Below are 16,894 nucleotides of genomic sequence, written 5' to 3'. Positions count from 1 at the left end.
CTCCAAACTATTGACCTCATTCATTCCTCTTAATTTTTATTCACATCTATCAGTTCACTCCTCAGCCTCTGATGCTCGAGCAAAAGTAATCCAAGTTTGTCCAATCTTTTCTTATAGCTAATAATGGGTGGTGATGGCCTCATGGTATTATTTCCAAATTGTTAATCCAGAGACCTAGGTAATATTCTGGGGACCCAGGTTCAAATCCTGCCATAGTCCTGTCATGACATGGTTTTATTTTAGCACAGACAAATCATTCTCACCCGTTCTCAGACCTACTAAGACATTACATGGTTCTGAGGACGGTTCACTCAACCCAAAACATTAACTTCATAGATGCTGCCAGACCTGCTGAGCTTTTCTAGCAATCTCTATTTTTGCATCACGTTACATGGGTTGCATTCACGCACTGTCGAATCCTCATTAATCATCTTTGCCATTTCCTTAAAAAACTAACTAATAAAGTTATTCCTGCACCCTTGATGAAGACCCGATTTGCCACTTTCTTATAGTGGGATGCAGCCTGTTGCAAAGGTACTGCTTTTGACACCTTTTCCCTGATTTGGGATCACTGGTGCTTTTCATTATTCTTGCCCTCTGTTTTCCTTCCCGATTCTAATGAGGTCAGTATGTTGGTCAGCTTGAAGCAGCAGCAAGTTTTGTTGAACTACTGTCCTTTTTAGAATGGAGAGCCTTTTACCCAGCATGCATAGTTAAGAGAGAAGCTACTCTGTTTCTGGGTTTGTGTGCTTACACAGCTCAACCCTGGGTGAGGAATTGGCTTCTCTTCATGTTAAAAGCATTCTTTGGTGCCATGGAATTTTGTGCACCCAATTCAGCATAAGACATGTGGTACTGCAGTTTTTGACCCATTAAAGGAAGGAACAGTTTTAATGCCGTGCTCCCTCACCACTGTGTTGAAATGTCAACCTAAGATATAGACCACCTTCTGGAGATCCATATACAGATTAATACATGTCTATTTTCCAAATGTTAGTCTGTTTTAAACATGTCCTGAGATGTTATGTTAAATGATTTCTGAAACTCAGGAAATTGAACCAGTTCAATTGTAGTTGTTACATGAACTGTATGAGCTAGGAATTTGTCGTGCTTGCTCTCTAAGTTTTGGCTTTCATGCCAGCTATTGAGGGTGTTTAGCCTTATGAGCACTGACTGAAGAATATAACTTTATTTATTGTGTATGTTAAACTAATTACCTTTCTAGGACTTGTCTTTGTTTCTTTTGAATTATTTGCCAAGTTTGCACTGTGCAAGTATAGAGTTTTGTTTCTTTCCCGCACATGCTTCTCTGAATTCGGTTTGTTGGAGTTTTGAATGGAAAAGGACTTTATCACATGAGCAGTGGGCAATCTTCATGATTGCTCAATTATGGTATTGGTCATAACATTTTTTGTAAAAAATTAATATCATCATCCTCTTTATCCTTGGGCTTAAAATCAGTTAAACTATAAAACCATATGATCTTGAACATACTTAACAACTGAACCTTCACAGCCCTCCGGGACAGAGAATTCCAAAGATTTACCACTGAGTGAAGAAATTCCTCCCTTGTTTTCTCAAGTCCTGAAACATCTGTTGCTTGTTCTGAGACTCTGTCCCCTTGATCTAGAACCCCCTCCCCCTAGGTAGGGAATAACATCCTTCCTGCATTTTCCTAGCTGATCCAATAAGTTGCAAGAGTTTGATTCACTTCCCATTCATATAAACTCAAGACTGTTTAAAGACTTTATCAATTTAACCTTTATTCATACATCACTCTCTCCATCCCAATAATTGTGCTAGTGAACCTTTGTTGCACTCCCTGTATGGCAAGTATATCTTTCCTTGAGTAAGAAGAGGAAATCTGTGCTCCAAGTGCAGTTTCAGTAAGGCTTTATACAGTTGCAATAAGACATCTTTACTCCTCTATGCAAGTCCTTGTAATGATGTAACGAAATCTAACCTCGCATTTGCCTCTTGAATTGCTTGTTGTACTGACATGTGTGATGTGTGATTGTTTGTAGACTGCTGTCATGTTACCGGTTTTAATTTTCAGCCTCATTCTAGCTATCCCCAGTACATATTTAATGTTAATGTCTTTACTGTGCTGATATTTTTAACTGACTTCTATATTGACAGGTTCACAGAGCTGTATGTTGAGGAACTAGAAGATGAAGGAGATCTCCGAATCCTCGTATCTGATTACCTGAAAGGATTAAGTGTCAGCAAGAAAACTATTCAAGGCATCATTGAGTAAGAATAATTTGGTGATTCTGTGTGCAGATGTTTTGAAGTATGCGCAGTGTTGGGGGAGGTGGAAGAGAAGTAAATGTTAGCAGTGAAGATAATTTTCGGCACTATTTTCTATTTGGATTTACATGAGGGTGGTGGCAGTATTTTGTCTATGCTGCACTGGTTGCAGTTTTTTTCGTTACAGCAGTCACTTTGTTGTAACGATAAAGAGAGATGTCAATGGTATTGTTCCTACGTTCCTTCTTGATGTGCTGTCTCCAGTTCCTGCCTCAATTCGGTTGTTAAAGATTTGGCTTCTGCTGCTTCAAGGTTCAGTCCTTGGCTCTGTTAGGTCCCATGACAAACGTCCTTATTTCTACACTGCAGTGTTGTGATTGGTAAACCGATCAACTATGAAAGGACATCTCATCGGCTTGTTTTCTGTGCTGATGTCAATGCTGGCTTTTATAAATCTTTTTTTTCAGAAGAATGAGGGGAGATCTTATAGAAACATATAAGATTATGAAGGGAATAGATAAGGTGGAGGCAGGGAGGTTGTTTCCGCTAGCAGGTGAAACTAAGACTAGAGGGCATCGCCTCAAATTAAAGGGAAGCAGATGTAGGACTGAGGTCAGGAGGAACTTCTTCACCCAAAGGGTTGTGAATCTGTGGAATTCCCTGCCCAGTGAAGTGTTTGAAGCTACCTTGCTGAACGTTTTTAAGGCAAGGCTAGATAAATTTTTGAACAGTAAAGGAACTAAGGGTTATGGTGAGTGGGCGGGTAAGTGGAGCTGAGTCTCAGAAAGATCAGCCATGATCTGATTAAATGGCGGGGCAGGCTCGAGGTGCCAGATGGCCTACTCCTGCTCCTTGTTCTTATGTTCTATAATATTCTTAAAGCACAAGCCAACACTTGAGGATGACACAGTAAGGAAGCTGCCTTAGTCAGCCAAAACAAAGACCCTCTTCAGATACTGCACATCCAACCTGTACATCCAGACATGTTAAACTGCATGATCTAATCTGTATTTATGATCCCCAAAGACACCAATACAGCTCTGTTATTACAGCTCAGTGATAGCCTTTAACACTTTCAACTGGAACCCTAAGTTTCACCCTTGCACTTCCCTTAATTGATGTGAAATGATTTGCTGTTTGAAGTTGGAATACCCAAAAATGGAGATTCATCAAATCACAAATTCTAGATGGGTTCAATGTTACCTATTTCACAGCAGGTTGTCCTTGTTACCATAAATATATGGAGCACAAAGATGCAAATTTGTTACATTTTACGGCATATTGAAGGGATTAGTTGGATAGCCTTAATGTAAATATCACTCTATTTCACATGTATCTTCCTCTGAAAGTATGTCTGTCTTTATTAGGTTTTACTTATCTGTGCGTAAGGAGAAAAATGTCAAGTTAATGGATGGTACAGGCCATAGACCCCACTACAGTCTTCGAACTCTCTGCCGTGCTCTTAAGTTTGCAGCATTGAACTCATGCAACAATGTTCAACGCTCATTGTATGAGGTAACTGATGAATACCATTTCTTCATTCTTAACATGTCAACTAAATTTGACAGTGAATTTGTTCATGTTTTATTGCACACATTTTAGGAGAGTGTCCTGAAGCATGCAATGCACTTGTAATGTTTCTTAATAGGTACACTCAGTTAAAGATATTCTATCTCCTCTGAGAAACATTTATTGTTGCACCTAAAAGCAAACCTAGTTTAGGTCCTACACGTGGAGTTTAAATGTAAAAACTATGTGTGAGGAGATTAACATCACTCTTATGCAGTTTGCTTTTGTTTGTTTTACTCCCATTTTGTCCCATCCCGACTTGTTTTGATTTTTGTGAGGGGATGGAGTTGAACCCCCACACCCAGATTAGCCAATATCTTATTGGATAATGACGAAGGTTGATGGGTTGAATGGCTCACTACTCCTGCTCCTGAGCATTTTTGAAAAAATGTTTCTGTGAAGTATAAAAGGATGGCATACGTTCTACAGCCATGTAGTGTAATGACCTCACCTAGAGTACTACAAGAAGGATTTACTTGCATTGGAGACAGCTCCGAGACAAGGTTCTGGGGATGGAGGGGCTGCCTTAAGGAAAGGTTGAGTATATTAAGACTATAGTCATTTAAGGTTTAGAAAAAAATGAGAGGTGGTCTTATGGAAATATACAATTCTGAGAGACTTTACAGGGTAGCTGCTGGGAGGATGTTTCTTTACGCAGGGAAATCTAGAACCAAGGTACACGACTTCAGTAGAAGGGGTCTTTCATTTAAGACAGTTATGAAAGGATTTCTGAGGGTCATTTAAGCTTTGGAATTCTCCCCCTTAAGGCAATAGGGACTGGACAAATTTAAATATTCAAGGCTGAGTTAGACAGATGGGTAAGTGAGTTGAGGGTTAAGGCCAGGAACAGTTCCATCTTGATCTTGATGGCAGAGCAGGTTTGAGGGGCAAAATGACCTACTCCTCCTTCCACTTCAATTATTCTTATTTTCTTATTTCTTTAAAATTCCTAATTATCCACAGCGCTGGGTACTCATGTTGCATGCCTAAAATAATTTTGGATTTTTTACAGGGTTTCTGCATGAGTTTCCTTACTCAGCTGGATCGTGTATCTCACCCAATTGTTGAGAAACTGATTTGCTGTCATATTATTGGGAACAATGCCAAGGCTATTCTCCAACAGGTATTTCCTTGTATATTATTTCCTGTAAAGTTAACTGTGGTTTGGAATACTATACCAATGTGGGATGGAGGCTTATTCAATGGTAGTTAGTGCTCATTTTCTACAACTTTAGCAACTGTCTACAATAAATTGCCAATTCACAACCTGAGGAAGATTCTTCAGTCAGAACTTGGTATAACCTAAAACAAACAAAAACAGAAATTGCTGGCAAAAGACCCTTGGAAAGGTCACTGGACTCAATATTAACTATTTTCTCTTCACAGATGCTGCCAGACCTGCTGAGTTTCTCCAGCAATTTGATTTTCTTTGTTTCAGATCTCCTCAATTCTTTGTTTTATTTTAATATAAGCTACATTTGATCTCCAAATAATATTTTGACTGAATTCTCAGGATGTGTTCATTATTGGTATTATTAGCCATCTCTAGTTAACAAAGGTGGTGACAATTTGATACATCTGAGAGGTGTTTTTGATCACTTAAACAACAGTTAAATCAACCACCTTGGTGTGGGGCTGGTGTCTCAAAGCCCAGACTCAGCAGGATCAACTAGTTTCCTGGTTTAATACCTCACACATATACAACATTGCTTTCACTTCCTTGATATTAATTGGATGACTTGTTTCAACTGAACTTTGAGTATAAATTTGTCATGGAGGAATTTAACTCTCTGTAACTAGTTCAGTGATGTAACCATTACACTACTGAATATCTGGAAGCCTGATTACTTGCAACCTTGATCTTACATTTGTTCCTAAGATGACCCATGACTTCATACACCCTACTAAAAATATCTATTTCCAATTGCGACTCATCTGCTGAAACCCTCATTAACACTTCGAATGAACTTGACTATTCCACTGCACATTTTGATGGTCAGAGAGTTATAGAATCATACAACATGGAAACAGACCCTTCAGTCCAACCAGTCTACAACCTAAACTAATCCTACCTGCCTGTGCTTGGCTCATATCTCTCCAAACCTTTCCTATTCGTGAACTTACCCAAATGTCATTTAAATGTTGTAACTGTACCTGCATCCACCACTTTCTCTAGCTATTCATTGCACACACGAATGACTGTGTTTAAAACAAAGTTGCCCCTTAACATCCTACACTCCAGTGAGAAAAATCCCAGTCTTTCCAGTCTATTTTTACATCTCAAATCCTCCATTCCTGGCAGCATCCTGGTAAATCTTTTGTGAACCCTCTCCCGTTTAATAATATCCTTTCTATAACAGGGCAACAAGAACAGCACATGGTACTCCAGAAGAGCCCTCACCAACATCCTGTACAACCTCAACATAGCATCCCATCTCCTATACTCAAAGGTTTGGGCAATGAAGGCAAGTGTGTTAAGTGCACGGTGGCTCAGTGGTTAGTACTGCTGCCTGACAGTGCCAGGGACCCGGGTTCAATTCCAGCCTCAGACAACTGTCTGTGTGGAGTTTGCACATTCTCCCCGTGTCTGCGTGGGTTTCCTCCGGGTGCACAGGTTTCCTCCCACAGTCCAAAGATGTGCAGTTTAGGTGGATTGGCCATGCTAAATTGCCCGTAGTGTTCAGGGATGTGTAGATTAGGAGGGTTATAGGGGGATGGGTCTGGGTGGGATGCTCTGAGGGCCAGTGTGGACTTGTTGGGCCAAAGGGGCTGTTTCCACACTGTGACGATTCTATGATTAACCACCCTGTCAACCCGTGGTGCAAATTTCAAAGAATGATGTACCTGAACCCTTAGACTTCTCTGTTCTACAACACTACCCAGGACTGTACCATTAATTATATAAGTCCTGCCATTGTCTGTATTACAAAACTTCAGTACCTCACATTTATCCAAATTAAACTCCATCTGCCATTCCTCAGCCCATTGACCCAATTGATCAAGATCTCTTTATAATCTTAGAAAACCTTCCTCCTTCACTGTCCACTATACCACCAATTTTGGTGTCATCGGCAAACTTACTAACAAAGCCTCCTATGTTCTCATCCAAATATCCAACAAAGCAGTTCAGCATATCATTTGTTGGTGACATTTCAAACATTATATAAGATAACACTTATTATAAAGAAAGTTAATAATTTAATGTTGCGTTCCTCTGATGTACAACCTATAATTTCATACCTTCCTGCCAGTACAGTTGTACTCTGAGTGACCTTGCACTCTCTATACTGGATGTGTGGCTTTAAGCAAACACAAGTGAACAGTTAGTGAGAATACAGAAACACCTTAAAGATTAATACTATCAAAAAATATAAGAAACAGAAGCAGGAGGCCGTTCAGCTCTTCAAATCAATATACGATTTACTAAGATAGTGACTGATCTTCTGTTTTCCTGCATTAGACCAATATTCCTCTGTTTTTAAATATGTAAAAATCTGTTGAGCTCAGTTTTGAAGATGGTCAATGACTGAGCATCCATAACACTCGGGTGTAGAGAATTGAAAAAATTCACCACCCTCTGAGTGAAAAGATTTCTCCCACAACTGAATCCTCAGTGGCCTGCCTCTTACTCTAAGACTCTGTTTTCTGGTTCTAGACCATTCTGAGCCAGGGGAAGCATTGTTCCTGCATCTACCCTGTTGAACCCTTTAAGAATTTACATTCGTAAGAAATCACACCTCGTTCTTCCAAACTCCTGAGAATGTAGTCTCAGTCTATTTAACCTGACATCAGAGGACAATATCTCCATTGCAGGAATTAGTTTGATGAACCTACATGGAAGTATTTCTTTTGGTAAGTAAGGAGACCAAAATTGTACACAAGATGCCAGGCGTGGCCTTATCAAGGCTGTATGGAATTATAGTAAGTCACCATTATTCCCATGCTGAGATCCTCTTATAATAAAGGGCAACATACCACCTGTCTATTAGCCGAGGCATTGAGTTTAAGAGGAGGGAGGTTACGATGGAACTGTATAAAACATTGGTTAGGTCGCAGCTAGAGTACCGTGTGCAGTTCTGGAATCCACATTATAGAAGGGATGTGATTGCACCTGATAGGGTACTGGTCTGCCGTACATTTGCCGTCTCTGAACTTCACATCATATATTGCTGTGCTGCTCGTAACTTGATCTCCAGTAAGTGCTGTATACCTGTTGCCCTTGTGTTCACTGACCTGCATTGATTCCCAGTCAAGCAGTGTCTTGATTTTTAAAATTCTTATGTTTTGTTTTCAAATCCTTCCATGACTGTACCTCTGCAACGTCTTCCAGCACCATAACCCTCTGAGATATCTGTGCTCCTTTAATTCTAGTATCTTGAGCATCCCCAATTTCAATTACTCCATCAATACTGTTTTATTAGTTGCCTAGTGCCTAAGCTCTGGAATCTCCACGCTCTGTTGTTTTATTTTTCCATTTGCGATGTTTCTGTGAAGCTCCTTGGAATGCTTTGCATTTTGATTCATAATTGCATAAGAGATCTGCCGGCACACTTCGATGAAGTGAGCAGTGTACATCTGCACCATTTCACATTTTTCAATGCATAGATGTGTTTGGTTTGAAAGATGAAATTGAGATGGTTTCTCTTGGAAGCAATAGTAGTTTTGAAAATGGAGAAGAAGTAACTCCTCTGATCTTTAACATTTTCAGCCAATACCAGAACCGAAAGGAGGACGGTCCATACAGATTGAAGGCTACTGGATTGCAACTGGAGATAAGGAACCTTCTGTTGACAAGTTGTATATTCTCACGCCCTCTGTCAAACTTAACCTACGGGATCTTGCGAGAGTGGTAGCTGCAGGGTAGGAATATGTAATTTTCATCTTCAATTCATTTGGAAAAACTGTTCAGTTTTGTGATTGGCTGATACATGCACACATGTCATTCGTAGTTTGGCCACAGGAACTCTAATCCAAGTTTAGGATAATGTCATGAGATCTTCATCATAAATTCGAAATTCAGGCGGGACCCTGGTTTAACACTTCAAATATACAACATTGTTTCCATGTTAAATAATGTATTCAGGCCCTATATAGGATGTGAGCCACTGCCTTCTGATACATTGTGTGAGTGGCACCAGCTGGGCTAAGTTGACGGTATGTTTTCAAATATGTCTGTTTCCTGTTACATGTGAAGTAAAGATTGTTCAGTATTCTTAACAGAATAAATAATTGATTTTTAAATTCAAAAATTTCCATTGTCATCTCAAATTTTGTCTTTTCTCTATTTGCTCATGTCATTTGCCTGCTGTCTGTAATCTTGAAACGCTAATAGGTGATCAACACTTTATAATTCTTTTTGGAAACTAAAATGTTAGTATTCATTTGTATGTTCAACTGACTGTAGCTTGTATTGATTTGTGGTATTATTTTTCTTAAATATTCTTGGTTTACTATACAACTTTTGATGTTTCATTAAAAGGATACATCCAGTACTTATTCAAGGAGAGACATCAGTTGGCAAAACAAGTTTAATCTGCTGGTTGGCAGCTGCTACAGGAAATCATTGTGTGCGGATCAATAATCATGAACACACAGACATTCAGGAGTATATTGGCTGCTATACATCTGATGAAACAGGAAAACTGGTATTTAAAGAAGGTTTGTTCACATTTTTGTTTCATTTTGAAAGCAATACATCATGGTTCATGTTTTTCCATAAGTGATCTTGACCCATATTTTCTGAATGTTATGCTCAGAAATTGTAATGTTGTCTACACTTGTATTTGTAGTCTGGGCACCCTTTACAGAAGCAAGTTTTGGTTTCATAAATAACTAACTTACTGAAGTTTGCTTCATTTTTATTGCTGATTGATAAATGCATTTGAAAAGTACATATAATTTCAAAGGTACCTGCAGCTGTCTTTGCAAACTGAATGACCAGAAGTGGTACCAGATAATCACTAAATTAAATAGTAATCAGGAGCTTCCCTTCCTAGTTTAATGATTTAACTGTACATGATGAAGCTGCACTGCAATAGTGCAAGTTTGTTGACCAATGGAAGCAGGATAGTATTGGCAGAGCTCGCAACCAGTGAATCAGATCAGACCTCTCCAGTTCTGCTTCATCCATTTGTGAATGATGTGAAACCCACCTGTCACAAAAAGGCCCTACAGCCCATTGAGTCTGTGCTGGTCAAAAACAAGCACTTAACTGTTCTAATCCCATTTTCCAGCACTTGGCCCATAGCCTTGTATGCCTTTGATCTACGCAAGTGACGTCTAAATATCACTTCAATGTTATGAGGGTTTCTGCCTCTAACACTCTTAGGAGCAGTGAGTTCCAGATTCTTCAGATTGAGAATGATGATCTTTTCCTCCCATTCAATGACGGAAGAGACTCCTACATATGTGCAAAAGACAAGTCTGTGGCACTTACAACTGTCTTTAACCAAAGGTGCTATGGGAGTAATCCATCTCTGCTTCCTCCTAATGTCACCAACATCAGAAGCAAGTTTTCAGTCAGTCTGATTTAATTCAATGTGATATCCAGTGAGTAAGTGTACTCTAGGTCCTGACAACATCCCAGGTGTAGTGAAAGCTTGTCTTCCAGAACTTGCTGTGCCTGTACTAAAGCCATTCCAATGCAGCTGTAACATCAGCATCTACCCAACACTGGATAATCAACAAGATATATTCTATCTACAAAATTTGTATCATACAAATTTATCCTAAGTGAGATTCTAACCATCTCCTCCAGATGTTCATGGCATTACCATAAATGAATTCCCCATCAACAATATCCTGGGAGTCACTGTTCACCAGAAACTCAAACAGATCAACCATCTGATACTGTATCTACAAGAACAGATCGGGTTGGATATTCTGTGATATGTGACACTCCAAAGCCGATTGTAACTTGATTGAAAAATCCAAATCCAGAGCAGAGCAGCTCGTTCAATGTGCACTCCATCTACCACCTTAACAATTAACACTCTCCACGATGGGTGCATTGTGGCAGCAGTGTACAGGATCTCCTGCATTGGTTCACTTCAGCTCCTTCAATAACACCACAAACACACTCTCTAGAAGGATGAGGCGATCATTGTGTTGAAACACTGCCACCTACAAGTTTCTTTGCAAATCTTGCGCAACCGGATTTTAAATAAATCGCTATTAGTTCTTCTTCATTGAGTTAACATCCATAATTAATCGTTTTTTGGGAGTATCTTTAGCACAGGCTCACCACCACCTCCTTGGGCATTTGAAGGTGGCAGTAAACTCTGGTGATGTCTATATCCTGTGAACAAGTTTAAAAGAAAATTTCTTGTATTAGTATTGAGTCAGAAGGTTGCCTTTGCCTAAAATGAAAGGATGCTTTCAATTGTAAATTATTTGCACCTTAATTTAAAATGATTGTAGTTTTTACTTTAAATCCTTCTGTCCATCCTTGTTTTCTCCAGTGATTGCAGGCTCTCTATTTCAGGCTGCTGCAGCTTTGTATGTTGAATTTGAATTCACCTCACCCTGGGCTAGTGCCCCAGCCGTTTGCTTTCAGTTAATTATTTTATATTCCAAAAAGAAATTGAATTGGATTTTCTTATTGCATCCTAGTCTTAGAGCTGAATTCTAACAAAAATCAGCAGTCGGTATCAAAGAGATCGTTGAAGGCTTCTGCCCGTGAGCTGTAACAGTGTTAAACTGCTCAGCTCATTACGTATACATCATGGTTTTATGACACATCACTATTATGCAATTCCCAGCAGCACAAAAGGTTACCATTGCCAGGACCTTCTGGGATTGTCATTACTAGGGCCATATTTAAAGTCCAGCTGTGCATCAGACCAATTGCTGCAGCCACAAATAGCCATTCATAGTCCATGTAGTGGGAGGGAAACAAAATAATAACAAACAGCTCTGAGGACACATAGGTAGTACAGAAGATGAATGTGAGTTTCTATTTGTAAATTATGCTACTATTTTACATTGTTATCTGTCTGATCAACAGTCATTGTAATTGCTGCAACAAGCATTACGTTACACAGGCTACCCATCCTTGGTGCCATACCAGATTAGAACCATGTCTGAGAGAGTGCTACTCTTTCCCTAACACCCAACGTAATATCACATCTTGTTATTGTTTAAAGTGAGAGCATCACATGTTGGAAAGCCTTTAAACAGTTAGATGTTAACATGTATTGAACAACAGGAAAAGCGAAGAAAAACAAGCACAAAATTGCTGAATTTGCTTTTTTGAGACAGAATGTATGCTCTTGCATTTCGTGCAGCACCAAATTTGCAATGATAACTTCACCCAACACCAATCTTTAGAAGTGGATGTCAATTAAATCTGTCTGGCTTGTTGCACCCAAAGTTGCAGAATTCTATCATGCTGGAAGTGATTTTTTTTTTTCTCCTGTGCAATGTCCTCATCCCTGGAAGTTTGCTGCCACTCACCCACCTCTTCAGCATCCGGCACATCTCATCTTTGCTTGCTTCGATTATACAGGGTGCAGCATACTCTGTCCAGACTGTACTGCAAGGTTTCACAGGCCCAATCCAAGCATGGAGCCTTTTTTCTTTTAGGGGGCCTATTGTCTGCTCCATGATGACCTTTAATGGAAAACACACAGTTGGACACTGTATGCCGTTCACAAACAGGGTTCTATGATTACAAATGACTTCAGCCAGTGCTGTGGAAATGCCTAATTAATACAATTGCACCTTGATCAGCCTCTCATTGACAACAAGTAGAGCCCAGGTACTCCGATCAGGGAAATGAAAAACACTTTGCCCAATCTGGGTAAGGTTGTAGCTATTATCTGTTTCCAGTATCTTTTGTGATTTGGGTGAGCTTGGAAGACAGCATTTGGATGTGCTTTGCAAAATGAGGCTGAGCCTGGTATTTCAGGAGAGCAGCCCACAAACCTTCATGAATGTTGTGTTCACTGTCAGATATTGTCCTTGACCGACTGTGGCAGCAGCCCCTGACAGATAGCAGTCCCGATTGACTTGACTGAGTTCACCCCACCTGACGTTGGAAATATATCTTCTTGTATTCGTTAAATACATTGTGGGCACCATTTTGAGGGTACGAGGGATCTTTGTTTCCCCTGAGCTGATCACAAAATCCAGGCCATTAATGTTTTAGAATGAATGATTTTTGTCCTGTGTTGAGGCAAATTTAAATTAATAGAATGGATAAACTAATGTTTCTAAACTCAACATTTCTACAGTTAATATAACCAAAATGGTGATGTGAGTTTTTTTAATCTCTCTCTTAGGCGTGCTTATCAATGCTATGCGAATGGGCCATTGGATTATCCTAGATGAATTGAATTTAGCCCCTACTGATGTTCTAGAAGCTCTTAATCGGCTCCTTGATGACAATCGAGAGCTCTTTATAACTGAGACTCAGGAAGTGGTAAAAGCACATCCAAGATTCATGCTTTTTGCAACCCAGAATCCTCCTGGACTATATGGTGGCAGGAAGGTCTGTTTTTTTACTTTTCTGGTTTTTCTGTTTCCAGGGGTGATGGGTTGGGCTGAATGTGTAATGGACAATACATGCCTGCTTTAATTGAAGCTTTATAGATGGCAGAGAATTATTACTGAACATGACACCTATTAGTATACTGTCACGGTAAATGAAGACAGCATTGTGGAACAGATATTTAAATTAACTATCAGGAGCATGTAAAGCTTGGAACTTACTTACTCAAGTTTAGTTTAATAAAAATAGGACAATTTGTATTTATGTAGTGGGAAAGAATAAATATCCTAACGTACTATTTGGGGACATGAGAGAAAATGAAACAATGCTACAAGGAAATATTAGGGCAGATGACCAGAAGCAGAGCCAGTGAAATATTGGTATAAGGAGGGTTGAGGGATTGAGAGGTGGAAGGGTTTAGAGACTGAGTTTCACAAGTTTAAGGCCTAGATACCTCAAAGCATTGCCAATGGTAGAGTAATTAAATTTCTGAGGATTGTGGGATTGGAGGAGATCAAAGATAAGAAGGAGTGAGATCATGAAGAAACTTGAAAACCATGAATTTTAAAATCAAAATGTTGCTTGACTGGGAACCAGTGTTATTCATTGAGGACTAGGGTGATAGGTGAACAGTGCAAATGAAGAGATGGTTAGTTGACTGTTGTATGGCCTCACAAGTTTATCGAGGGCAGAATGTGGGAAGGTGACCAGGAGTGTGTGAGAATAGTCATGCCTGGCCTCAGTAAAAGTATGTATGCGGGCAGTAGTAGAACTGAGGCAGGGTGGTCAGGTGATGTTACGTAGATGAGAAAATGTTGGTCCTTGTGATAGTGCCGATTGTAGGGTTTGAATCTGATATGTAATTCAAATATGACAGAGGTTCAGTCTCATTTGCCAGAGGGACAGATGGAGTTGGTGACTGCAAATTGAGTTTGGAGCTGGCATTGAAGGCAATAACTTTGGTCCCCACCATTGCCCATATTAAATTAGAAGAAGTTGCTGCTTATCCAATAATGGATGTCAGATGCTATCTAATGATCGAAGGCAGGGGACAATCATGAGTACATCTGAAAACCTATCAGTTTTTGCATTATGTGGCCAAGCGGCAGCACAAACATGAGAAATGAGGCGTTGAGGAGAAATTCTTGGGGAACATGTGATGTCAATGTACCTGAGCAGGAAGAGCGATCATTGAAGTTTGTTGATTGAATAGAACCAGATAAGTGCAGAATCACCTGGTTGGACGACTGCTGAGATGTTGGATGCAGGTTGTATGGTCAGCATTTTGGAAGGCTGCAGACAGGTAGAGAAGGATATTTTCCCTTTGTCATTCTTGCATAGGATGCAATACGAGACGTGGATTTATTAACCAATTCAAGTGTAAAATCCATTGTATTTTCTAGTTGTGTGAGGCAGGATGCCATTGACAGTGACATTTTGTGATTCCTTCAGCATTTTCCTGAAGTATTTTTATTTCCCATGTTTACAAATTTGGTTTAAGAGTTCAGAAATCTTGGCTGTGTATTATATGAATTATAGAAGTATTAGGTACTACAAGGTATCCTCCACCAGTCTTAAATTGGTTGGGTCTATACTTGCTATTAAAATCCTGGACTATTGTGTGATTAATTTTATAAAAATTACTATTTTGTTTTAACTATGACTTTAACTTTGTTTTTAGATGTTGTCAAGAGCATTCAGGAACCGTTTTGTGGAATTACATTTTGATGAACTTCCAAAAGCTGAATTAGAAATTATTTTGAACAAGAGATCCAGTTTGCCCCCATCTTACTGTGCAAAGCTAGTCAAAGTTATGCTGGAACTGCAGGTATTTCACAGAGCAATGTTCTTAAGTTTTGAGAAGGGCTTTCTGCAAGCTCCATGACAAGAGATTTTGAATATTTAAAAATGCCTGTTCGTGGGGGGGAGAAAAGTTGTCAAACTATTATTGAAGTAATTCTTGACACTAACCATTGAATTACTAACAGTCTATTGAAGCATACTATTGAATAAAGGATTGTAGGCTGCAAGAAATTACTTTAACATCATATTTTAACAAATGTTTCTTAAAACAGTCATATCGTAGAGGATCAAGTGTTTTTGCTGGAAAACATGGCTTCATTACCCTGCGTGAACTATTTAGGTGGGCAGAACGCTACAGATTGACTGAACAATTAATGCCTGGTTATGACTGGATTAGACATATAGCCACTGATGGTGAGTTTGTCATTGATTCTTGTGATTACCATTTTTCTCTTCAAAGTCACTTAGTGCTGTGTGGCTTCCCTATCCTTGCTAACGGCTTGAAGAACTTTGATCTGGATATAATAAATGAGTGACCTGGGGTGATCTGACCTTGATTGCATCTCCTTTGAAAAGCATCAGGTCTTGCCTAACTCTGGTGATGGAAATTGTGAATATTGTGTGGACAAATGACTGATGTAGATGCTTCCTTTCTCTGTTAAAGCTCCGACTTGGCTTGCCAATCTCAGTGTTATGATGATTTATTGTTTTGTTCCATTCTTCTCCTGTACTTCTGTCCACTTTTCTATTGAACACGCCCTCCCTCTTGTATATGAGTTGCTACCAGAGGCATGGAAGTCAACTAGCAATAATAGTCCTATTCCTCTGGGGTGGCATGAAATGGGAATCACACTTTTGCACAAGGCATCGTTAGTTATGTGGTTGGGTAGACTGTCTACAAATTGTTTGTTTCTTGTGGACATTGCCAAAGTAAAAATTTACATTTATAATGAAGTGATTTTTGCACTTTAAGCCATGTTTTTACTAGACACTAGAGTTTAAGACTGTGTCTACAAGTTTGAACCAACTTTTAAAATATTTCACTTGCGTTGGTCTGAACTAATAGTTATTGCTCTTGCAGCTTATATGCTCTTGGCAGGCCGTGTGAGGAAAGAAGAAGAAGTCACTGTTATTCACCGTATCCTTGAAAAAGAATTTAAAAGGAAGCTTGTTCCTGAAGTTATGTTCTCAAAAGACAGTCTTCAAAAAAGAATGGGTAAGTTTTTTTTTAAACAACAGAGAGTCTTATTTTGTTTTGAGATTTTGTGACTGCCTAATGTTTGATGGCATGCTTTCCCAACTCAGGTTGTGGGTTTCAAGGGCCATTCCATGACTTAAAGCACAAAAGTAGAGGCTGACAGTAGAGTGCAGAACTCTTGGCATGCTGTACTGTTAGAGTTGCTATCAATCGCTTGAGATGTTAAATCGAGATTCCACCAGTTTCCTCAGTGAAGGTTATAAATTCCAAAGATGTGCAGAAATTATTTCCAGTGTCCTGACCAGTTTTAGTCATTCAATCAATATCAGAATTACAGTTTATCTGGTAATTATCACGTTCCTGTTTTATAAGAGCTTTGCATGTGCAAATTGGCTGCCATATGCTTCAGTTGCTTCTTGGCTGTGTTTTGCAATGCCTGTGATCGTAAAAGGCACTGTATAAATGCATCCTTTTTCTTATGCTTTATGACTGATTATATTAGCTAGTTTCTGTGCCATATATCCATTTGACCTAACCAGCCCATGCTAGTCTTTATGCTCCACTTGGGCTGCCTCTGTCTTTTC

The 16,894-nt window shown here is 39.3% G+C and overlaps 1 protein-coding gene across 1 annotated transcript in view; it reads left to right on the top strand.

The window, feature by feature from the left end:
* Window positions 1-16,894, top strand: part of mdn1 (midasin AAA ATPase 1) — a 184,099-nt gene that overhangs the window by 48,427 nt on the left and 118,778 nt on the right. Inside the window, exons 20-28 of the mRNA XM_048597433.1 lie at window positions 2,140-2,253; window positions 3,618-3,765; window positions 4,832-4,942; window positions 8,528-8,679; window positions 9,299-9,477; window positions 13,101-13,309; window positions 14,991-15,137; window positions 15,385-15,526; window positions 16,194-16,328. Coding sequence (XP_048453390.1) covers window positions 2,140-2,253; window positions 3,618-3,765; window positions 4,832-4,942; window positions 8,528-8,679; window positions 9,299-9,477; window positions 13,101-13,309; window positions 14,991-15,137; window positions 15,385-15,526; window positions 16,194-16,328 — 1,337 coding nt within the window. The remainder of the gene's footprint in view (window positions 1-2,139; window positions 2,254-3,617; window positions 3,766-4,831; window positions 4,943-8,527; window positions 8,680-9,298; window positions 9,478-13,100; window positions 13,310-14,990; window positions 15,138-15,384; window positions 15,527-16,193; window positions 16,329-16,894) is intronic.

Source organism: Rhincodon typus, chromosome 5 (assembly GCF_021869965.1).
Source record: "Rhincodon typus isolate 14 chromosome 5, sRhiTyp1.1, whole genome shotgun sequence".
NCBI classification, from domain to species: domain Eukaryota; kingdom Metazoa; phylum Chordata; class Chondrichthyes; order Orectolobiformes; family Rhincodontidae; genus Rhincodon; species Rhincodon typus.
Note: the sequence above shows the minus strand (reverse complement) of the source record. Positions and strands in the feature narration are given on the sequence as shown.